The sequence below is a fragment of the Chelmon rostratus genome, chromosome 2, assembly GCF_017976325.1.
Source record: "Chelmon rostratus isolate fCheRos1 chromosome 2, fCheRos1.pri, whole genome shotgun sequence".
Classification (NCBI taxonomy): domain Eukaryota; kingdom Metazoa; phylum Chordata; class Actinopteri; order Chaetodontiformes; family Chaetodontidae; genus Chelmon; species Chelmon rostratus.
Window position 1 is genome coordinate 8,667,189 of NC_055659.1, and position 9,974 is coordinate 8,677,162.

The following is a 9,974-nucleotide window of genomic DNA, read 5'->3' on the forward strand; positions in this document are numbered from 1 at the left end:
GCGGTTTTTTAGTAGCTTAGGAGGTTTTCCACATGACAGAAGCCATTTGTCAACAATTTAACTTCTTATGTATAACATTACATTGCAATCAAAGAGCATATTATCTTATCAAAGAACATCTGCCACTAAAATGAAACTCATGTTCTTAATAATCATCCAACAAGAAGTCATTGGAACTGAGAGGTATATCCTTTAAATCATCACACAAAGAGCAATAAAAAAAACAAACAATAGACCTAATTCACATAATATAAAACCTTTTCTATAGATGATGGTCATGCACCTGAACGCAACCGTGCACACTGAGATATTGGACTTTTGGTTAAATCCCTCTTCATGTATGTGAGGTTTTATGAGGAAACAAGTTCCTAATTTAGGTTTATACCAAACAGCAACAGACCTTCTCTCCTTACAATTGCTTGATTGCATTGATTGTTAAAGATATTACTTTAAACTGTTAAAAAAAAAAGCCATCACCTCACCAATCCAAGTATATTTATGCAAAACAATTATCAATTTTCTTGTCAATATATTTTATATGATTGCAGCTCAGTCAGACACATGCAAAATGTGTCAAGCTAACATTCCTAGAAGGAAATGTCCGGTTGACCTACCGCCCCCTGAGTCACACGAATCACTTAAACCCCTACAGAAGGTCTTTGAGACCGTGAGTAATCCACCGAGCAAGAAGGAACATCCCACACTTCCTGCAGAGACACCTTGTAAGGCAGCGGCTGCAGTGTTACTGCTTCTTAGATCATACAGATTTATAGGACGTCCACTCTGGATATCACCGCTGCTTATCACTATCTCTCGTTTATTAATGGTGGTTAGAGACACAAGCATCAGCACGTCCAGCAGCACTGAGTATTTCATGAAAACACATGTGCCACCCCAAATGACAAACCTACTGCAGGAGCTGTCATGAGAAAATGTCAGATGTGGTTCAGAGCAGGAATCTCCAACGAATACAGCTGTTATTATAAAAATCTGGTTGACTGCCTACTAGTTTAACAAAACACAAGCTAGCAGACCATGTTATGTTTTGAGGTCGTTCACATCCATATTTGGTAAACAGTGCAGGCCCTGTAGCCCTTTTTTCTTCAAAGTCCCCCAATTTTAAGACAATCATACCAAAACTGATGTACAAAGCAACCAAGGAGGTTTTCTTTAGAGCCAAACAGAAGAAGCAGCTGATTTACCAAATCAGTCATCTGACCTCAATCCGAGCGATCATGTGTTTCATCTACTGGACAGAAAAAGAAAATTCCCTGAAACAAGTGAGAAGGCAACATGGCTGCAGTGCAGACGTGGCAGAGCGTCACCAAGTTGCCCGCTGATATCTGTAGGTCAGAAGACTGAAGGATTTAAAAATTAACTGCATTTTCTGGCCACTTGGGGGCAGCAGACATAAGCTTTAAACACTTTTTTCACCCTTCAAGCTGATATGGTATTTTATGATTATTTTCAGCTTTATGTGAGCATGGCTACATATATGTATTATACGTTACACATGTACATGCATGCTTAGGGTATGGAAACATAGTTTGTACCACGTTACACATCACCTGTATCCAGGTATGAATAAATACATTTTTGTGCACATTTTTAAATATTCTAAATATTTTGCTTTGTGTTTTATATCTAATTTAAAGAACTTTTTACAATGTATATATTTTGCTAATATTGTTCTATTTTATTTTATTTCTATTTTCTGTTTAATTTTACATACAGCGCTTTGGGGACATACTTTGTGACATCGCATTGTAATAAACTCTGACGTGACTTAACATACAGTGACATTGTGAGCAGCAGTTGCTTATTTTCACATTGAACAGACCTCAGGAAACATTTGCATCCATTTAGAGTTGCATATCCGGCCACCAGATGAACGCAAGTTCATCAGCAGCTCCTAAATTTTTCACTATGCTCACAAGCCAGCCACCAAGTTTGCCTGTCAGTACTGGGCAGGTAGTGTACCATGGGTTTTTTAGAGGCTTTCCACTGAAAACCGTCGCTTTTTACTGCTGGAAACAAGCGGCGAGCGGTGAGAGTGAAGCAAAACGGCAAAGTTAGGCTCCATCTTGCCACATTACCTATATATGGAAGTCCACCAAACTCTAAAAAGCCACCTCTTCTTTCCATTTGGGGTCACTCATGTGCAGAACAAGCCTGAACCTCAGTATCAGCTTCTTTATAAACATGATAAGTAACCATCCATCTGTTGCTTTTAACTTCATCAGTTTAATTCTGAATGTTGTCCGGCAGGAAATTCTGTGATTTCACCAAGTCAGACGGTTTCTGCTACATCAAGATGGAGGATATCCATTGCTTGTGGTTTCCCACCCTCCATGTCCATCAATAATTCTCACTATCTTTCTCCTTTTCCTCCCTACTTCTCTCCCTCTTTTTGTCTCTGTGATCCGACTCCTCCCTCAGTTCAGCCTGGTGTCCACTCAGCCTCCCTCTTCCTCTCTTCATCAGACCAGTGTCTCCTCTCAACTCAGTCATCTCCTAACACCACTGAGAGGATCAGCCTGTCACCTCAGTACAGGTAGGTTTGTCTAACTTGTACGGACACAGAAAAAATATATTAAATATCTCAATAGTAGCGTGACAAGTTCATGTCTTCATGTTTCACTAAGTTGTGTGTTAAAGTTAATTTAAAGAGAAAGTATAATAACCTTTTTATGCTACTAAGATCAAATAAAATGAATTTATAGGAAAGAATGTTGCTTTCATTTAAGATTTGACATTCAGAGTTACTTTTGACCAAACAACTATAAACTGGTGCTGGTTTGTGTCCGGTTAAGAGGCCTAACTTTAAAGTGGGAGATTTCCTCTTATTTGGATAGAAAGGGTTTCTGCTTCCAACATGTTTCCTGAGCATAAACAGCAAAGACAGATGTGAAACAACCTTGAAAAAAGGTGCCAATGTAAAAATGCCATAAGCAAGTACAGAGTGTGTATCAAAACTGACCCCAAACACTGCTTTTATTTGTTGTTTTCTAAAACAAACTGAGTAACTCAACAAATCTTTATTGTAGCTTGTTGGGTTGTCTGAGGTCACGACTGTTAACATATGTGATTGCAAAACGAAATGCGGGGAATTTCCTGTTTATCCAGAGTGACCTCAGATTGCCGACTGTCATGAAGTCGACACCATAGAGAGACATTTAATTGCTGAAACTGACATCGCTGTGGTGTCCACGCAGGGTGTGTTCTGGCATCATTTTATCTGTGTGAGGTGGTTTGGTGCTATAACTCAGCAACGCTGGCAGGTACTTTGCATTTTACAATCAGGAATGAAAAGTCCTTCAGATATCCACTTATGACAGTCTGCTAAAACAAGAGGGAAAGAAAGCGCAGTGTGTCAAAGCACGCTGGTACGTCTCCTTTTATAGGTAACGATGCATCCAGCGTCGCAGATGGCCTCTGGTAATGAGTAACACTGATCCCCACTCCAGAGGAGAGACGTTATATATACAGTGCATGAAAAATGTACACAACAGGCTCTGCTGTGTGCTTACAGAATGCCTTTCGGCGGAGGAAACAAGTGCGGCTGCTGCCAGAAAACAGTCTACTTCGCCGAGGAAGTGCAGTGCGAGGGGAAGAGCTGGCATAAATCCTGTTTTCTGTGCAGTGAGTATTAAAGTTCCCAGGTAATCTGCTTTATTCGTCTTCCGACTCCCAGTTCATAAACAACTCTGAAATCACGAGAAGTGCCGGAGTGGAATGCAGAGTATTTGGCATCCGAGTAGGAAAGTGAGCATCTGCAGGTTTTCGCTCAGACATCTCGGCCCTTATTTGGATCCAGTGGAAGCATGTGACCAAGGCTTGGTCTTCCTTAAATGGCAGAGGAAGGTACCCAAACTCCCCCTCCAGCACAGTAAAGTATTTATCTGAGCCGGCTAAGCTCACAGTGGGTATGGCCCTTCTTCAAAATGTCACACATAGTTTGTGGTTATGTCACAGTTAAACATCTGTGAAAAAAAATGTTCATTTGTTGTGCTGTAAAGATGCTTGTGAGCTACAGAAAAAAACACATAATTCTACGAATATTTGCATTTCTAATTAGTTTTTGATTTTCCTCTTTTCTTTGTTGTAAGTGGTCTGTAAGAAGAACTTAGACAGCACAACAGTGGCCGTTCATGTGGATGAGATCTACTGCAAATCATGCTATGGCAAGAAATATGGGCCAAAAGGCTACGGCTTCGGAGGTGGAGCCGGCACGCTGAGTATGGACACAGGAGAAGGACTTGGAATCAAGCCTGAAGTGTGAGCAATCTATTAAGAAGAGTGTAAAGCTATATATGGTTTATCCAGATTATAGAACGACAAAGTACATTTGATCTGATGCTTGAGTTTGCTTCATTGAATGGAGATAAGTGCACAAAGTCTGCAGGTGCTGGAAAAAAATGGATCCACTCATCTGTGTTTCAGTCCCAGAGATTCCCTCCACCTGATGTGTTTCCCACCTTTAAAGCTCTGTTTCTTCTTGACAGACAAAGTCCCCATCGCCCCACAAATAACCCAAACGCCTCAAAGTTTGCCCAGAAACCAGGGGGCACAGACGTGTGTCCTCGATGTGGGAAAACAGTGTACGCAGCAGAGAAGGTTATCGGAGGAGGCAACGTAAGAACGATCTGCATATGCCGTTATCTCAGTTTATAAACTGCGCTTCAGATCAAGAATGAAAGTGGAGATTTGTCAGTTCTGTGTATATTTTTGAGCCTGTGCTCTCTGCTCTCTCATCAGTCCTGGCATAAAGCCTGCTTTCGCTGTGCCAAGTGTGGCAAAGGACTGGAGTCCACGACCGTCGCCGATCGAGACGGAGAGATCTTCTGTAAAGGTCTGTGTCTATCAACAGCAGCTTCAGTCACTGCTGCATGATTTGATGAGCTGATGGGCAGAAAATTAAATCAGCAGCTATTCTGATAATCAGCTGTTCATTTTCACAGAAAGTAATACCAAACATTCCCATTCCCTCCAAAATGTGAAGATTTGGTTGCTTTTCTTAGTGTTATGTGCAGTGTTGGAGAAGAGGTTACTTTTGAAATGTAATAGATTACAGTAGCTAGCCTGTTAGAAAATATATTATGTAATTAATTACAAAATAATGTATTACACTAATTACTTTTCTAACGTGTTTTAAACTGGGCAACAAAGCTGAAAAGTCCTAAAAACCAAAAGGCATCTGTTAGCGAGCTAGCATAGATATGTAGCCTGGACATTCAAAGCAAAATATAGAGCTGAATTACATCTTGAACACACACAAATAACATTTAGGGCCAGGAGCCACTTTATCTGATGTGGCTGATAGCAGGAACATTAACTTAACATGTAGATGTTTCCTCAAGTTTGACATCCGTATTTTCGATGTTTACATCATTTTCACTGCTGGTCTGTCCGACTCAAAAATCTGAGCCAACAGAAATACGCCAAGAGAAGTAATTCCTGCAGGGCGAAAAGGTGCAAAGCAACAGAATGACTGTTATATTTCACATATAAGAACATATAACACCAGAATTTTGATTAGTAGTAATTGATTACATATTTTATCTCAACTGTAACAATTACAGTACAATTACTTGCATTTTGTAATTTCATGTTACTAGTTACTCCCCAATACTGTTTATGTGACAGTAAACTGAAAATCTTTGGCATTTTGGACAAAATAAGCAATCTGAAGACATCACCTTGATCTTGGGAAAACTGATTTACTGATTCATTTGTGAAATAATGTGCAGATTAATTGATGGTGAAAATAAGCTTTAGCTGTAGCTCAGTTCAGTTTGAGTGTTATTGGATGAATGAATGAAATAATATATTGCAGCACTTGCAGTTGTTATATGAGAGGCAGCAGAATTGTACAACATACAGTCCTTCAGATGTCAGTGGTTGAGTTAACCTCAACCGGCAACATCTGAACCTCGACCTGCAGAACAGAAGCAGTTGCTCTAAATTACTTAGACAGAGACCCAATAGGTCAGCAGCCCCTCTGACATTTGCCATTTAGTGTATTTTTATTCATATATGAGCAAGACTTCATGTTTGTCAGCTACCAAGTTTAAATAAGCCAGTTAACAGCTAAAACGATCTGTGGTTCTGATACTGTGGCTCTGCAAGTTGCAGTTAAAAAAGTCATTATTCTGTGTAATTCAAACTCCAGCCTGCCAGAGTATCCTGCACAGTGTTTCTCAGCCTCTGTAATGTCATTCACAGGTTGCTATGCAAAGAACTTCGGTCCCAAGGGATTTGGCTTTGGTCAGGGTGCAGGAGCTCTGGCGCATTCCCAGTAAGGCCTGAAGCCTCGGCCCACCTGGGACTGACATCAGCGATCTGATATCATCGCTTCCAGGGGCCTTCAGTCAATATCCAGCCTATTTTACCCTGCTTTCACTCTCGCTGAAGGCAAAGAGGAATGAAAGAAGCGCACAACACGCAGCTTTTTGTACAAGCTCACAGAGTAGATTTTGCTGTTTGTCTACATTCTCATTTTGCCTGGTTAAAAAAAACGAGATATCCTGTGAAACATTTTATAACGCACTGAATTCTAACTCTAACTCTGTGCACATTGTGTGTGTTTAACCTGGTTAGCAGCAAGCTGACTCCATTCTTACAAGGACAAAAAAAAGAAAAATTAAACTGTGCTGCAATAGTAGGAGACACTTGCACTTGAGTTTGGCTCATGTGGAATTTGATTAAAATCTGAATGAGTCGGTGTCTGACAGCAGTGAAAAAGCAGCCCCGCATCAAGCTTCACTTACACTCAAGATAAAGTCTTCTTTTCTGCCTTACATGTCAAATGGTGTACATACGGTCTTAAGATATGCAGTATTAGTGAGACACAAAGTAAACATCAGGCAAAAACAAACAAAAAACAATGCATTTCTTTTCTTATTCCCCTGTGATGCAAAATTTGGCATGTCTTACACAATTGTCAATGTTCTTTTTGTTGTTCTGGTCTGATGAAATCAGTGTGTATGTTTATGTGGTCTTGGGTGTGCTTGCTACTCCTTGTAATCATCATCAAACTGAGCAAAATGCCTGCTGTTGTGGTGAACAAGGGAGTCGCAGTGCTCAGCCCCGTCTCGAGGAGGCACAATGACCAGTGTGCTTGGCAGCTGTGGTGGTGGTGGTGGTGGTGGTGGTGGTGGTGGGGGCAGCAGCGGTTTGCTTTGGCACTGACTACAACATGTGAGTCACATAAACAGCAAAACTAAGTCTGAAATCCACACAGAGATGAAAGTATTACAGTGGGATCTGTTCCAGAGCTTTCATGTGTTTAGATTCATAATGAATAAGTGGAGCGACCATGTAGACGTCTTAGTTTGGAAATAAGTTGCTCTGAATGTTCTGCTCTAACTATGAAAATACCATGCACATATAGTTTTACTCCCTTCAGTCCTTCATCCACCAGAGGGCAATAGAGAGACCTAATCCAATAGTCAATCAGCTGAAATGATTAATATATAAAAGTCTTGTCCACAAGAAAATGTATATAATTTACTCATTAACTGTAATAAAGTGGATTTGTTTTGATTCATTCTTTTGACTCAATTGCAATATTTTTACATTTTTATTCTGTTTTGTTTCTTATTCAGTGTTTGCTAAACCCCTCCCCCAAATAGTGATTGTCCAATCATAGCCAAGCAATCATTGCTACAGTAAGAGCTAGCTTACAGCACTCACCCAGCATCACTTCCAAGGAACGCTTCACATTCAGAGTTACAGCTGTTAACATCTGCTAATGATAGTGGTCATTTCAGTCAGCCCGGTGTCAAGGGTCCATTATTTCAAATATTAATACAAATTTTAATGGCAGATCTGCCTGTTATTATTGAAAATTGCACATGTGTGACAGCAGAGAACGAGACAGGAATAGCAACAGTAGCTTCCTTATGAGATCTGGAATATTAATATAGCAGCAAACTATGTAAAGATATGGTTTGAAGCTGTTGGCCCTCCTCAAGAGAAAAACTGTACTGTAGTAGTTAGTGTGATACTCTGGTTCTGTTATTTCCCTCCAGTCTCTCCTCTCTCCCCTCTGTGCATTCATTAAGTAAAGTACACTCCCCCTCCAGTCTGCAGTCAACATAGACAAAGAGAGACTAATTATTACATTATAACAGCTGACAGTGGCTGAGAAGCGAGAGTGCAGATAAATCCACTAAACAGATTAATTATATATCTATTCCAGTGTTTATTCCTTGAGAAGCTCCAGCCCTGCGAGCAGCGGGTCTGTCCCCTGACTCCATGCAAAGAATTAAGGGTTAATTCAAGCATTGATTACTGGAGCCGTGGAAAGACAAACCAAAGTGGTTTTGGTGAGTTTTATTTCTGTTGAGCTTGAATGAAGTGCGTTTAATGATGATCTGCGGGGTAAAATGACTGTTTCTATCAATGGAGTCTGGCAGCTTGCAGGAGAGAACGGCTGCTGCTGGTTAGAGGGGAGGCATGGACGAAGGGCCCGGTCTTGGCCTGACATTCTGGCGCAAGTGCGACATCTAGTGAACGTCATCATATGTAGAACCTTTAACACTACATTTTAAATAAGACATGAAACCAAATATTGCTGTTGTTGCGCTTTTACACGATACAGATGCAGTAGACGTTTTTAATTCTTAAACAATATACTTTCACGCTGTACTGTACGGAAACCGTGATATAATCCACTGGCATCAGTTTCCTAGAGACAGTCCAGCAAACACACACAGGGCTTCATGATCCTGCTGCCATATATACTGTGGAATTATAATCAGCAGCCGTGAGCCAACAGCCTGGATCTCAGTGTCATAACTCAAATCAGCATTTGGGACATTAAAGACCTGACTCGGCAAGAGCGAAAGTTCAATCCTGCAGCTTTTAACAATAGCAATAAAAAGAGAAAGAGGAGACACGCAGTACAAATGCAATTATCTTATACATCCACCGATTCATTTCAGTTAAGACGGATTCTGTGCAGTATTTTCCATAGAAGGGGCCGATCCTTGATGCAAGTTTCAACAATGCACAGCGACTATAAATATGAAACTGTAAGCAGGGTTGGCGGCCCAGCAGGTCACAGTCTGTGGTCTCAAGAGGCTGACGGCTCGCCAGTTATCCTGTTGAGCTGCCTGCTGCTCCTCTGTAAGCTGCAGGAGACAATGCAGCAGCCGCACATATGCAACCACAAATGTAAAGCATGTGCTCAGTGTGAGGTGCAGCAGTATGAAAATGCTGTTTTTAATAATACTGCCATTTGAGCAAGTACGCAAAATACAGACGGGCAACAAATTAAAGGAAAGCCTGAATAAATGAGGGGAGGAACATGCTTCCATAGACGAGGTCACGGTGTGGTTTGAGTGGCATGAAAATGATGTGAATCATAAACCATGGCCATGGCAGTCACCAGATGTCAACACCAACGAGAGATTTTGGACTGTTCAATAAAACTCTCCATCATCATCATCATCATCAAAACACCAAATGAGGGAATATTTTTGGAAGAATGGGGTTCAGCCCTCCAGTAGAGTTCAGAGACTCGAGGAACAATATGCCAAAGAGCACTGAAGCTGTTCTGCCCTCACTCGTAACGAGCTAAACGCACTTTCAATTAGTGCTCAAGACAGGGAAGTTGGCTTTAAGTTTAGTTAAATGATAGCGGTATATCTGATAAAGATCCGGTAAATTAAACCACATATACTGTAACAATTAATTACTGGCACTGTAAAAAAGGTAAGAGAAGAGAAGTGGGGGGTAGATTGGTCAATTAATCAATGAGTGGATCGACAGGAAACGACATAACATCTTTTAAAATCAATGGAGTCACTTTTCAAGCAAAAATGCGATAAAACAGTAGAGGACAACAACAACTTCCTCCAGCAAGTATAACAGTAGATAATAGAGTTAAAAAATAAACATATGAGTCCACAAGGGAAATAAAATATGTAACATCAGCAGTTGTCCTACAATTGATTCACAGTAACCTT

General features: G+C 40.6%; 1 protein-coding gene across 1 annotated transcript; it reads left to right on the forward strand.

Annotated features, from left to right (window-relative positions):
- Positions 1-2,481: 2,481 nt before the first annotated feature.
- csrp1b (cysteine and glycine-rich protein 1b) lies at positions 2,482-7,543 on the forward strand. Its single transcript, XM_041952872.1, has 6 exons — positions 2,482-2,554; positions 3,533-3,642; positions 4,110-4,278; positions 4,506-4,635; positions 4,759-4,852; positions 6,226-7,543. The coding sequence occupies exons 2-6, from the start codon at positions 3,534-3,536 to the stop codon at positions 6,300-6,302; spliced, it is 579 nt and encodes a 192-aa protein (XP_041808806.1). The 5' UTR covers positions 2,482-2,554; position 3,533; the 3' UTR covers positions 6,303-7,543.
- Positions 7,544-9,974: the final 2,431 nt, after the last annotated feature.

What these genes read in the sequence shown, in the direction of transcription:
- csrp1b (XM_041952872.1), top strand. Translation starts at nt 3,534, where the DNA reads ATGCCTTTCGGCGGAGGAAACAAGTGCGGCTGCTGCCAGAAAACAGTC. An exon ending in TAAATCCTGTTTTCTGTGCA is followed by an intron (nt 3,643 to 4,109) that starts GTGAGTATTAAA and finishes CTTTGTTGTAAG; the next exon opens with TGGTCTGTAAGAAGAACTTA. An exon ending in CTTGGAATCAAGCCTGAAGT is followed by an intron (nt 4,279 to 4,505) that starts GTGAGCAATCTA and finishes TCTTCTTGACAG; the next exon opens with ACAAAGTCCCCATCGCCCCA.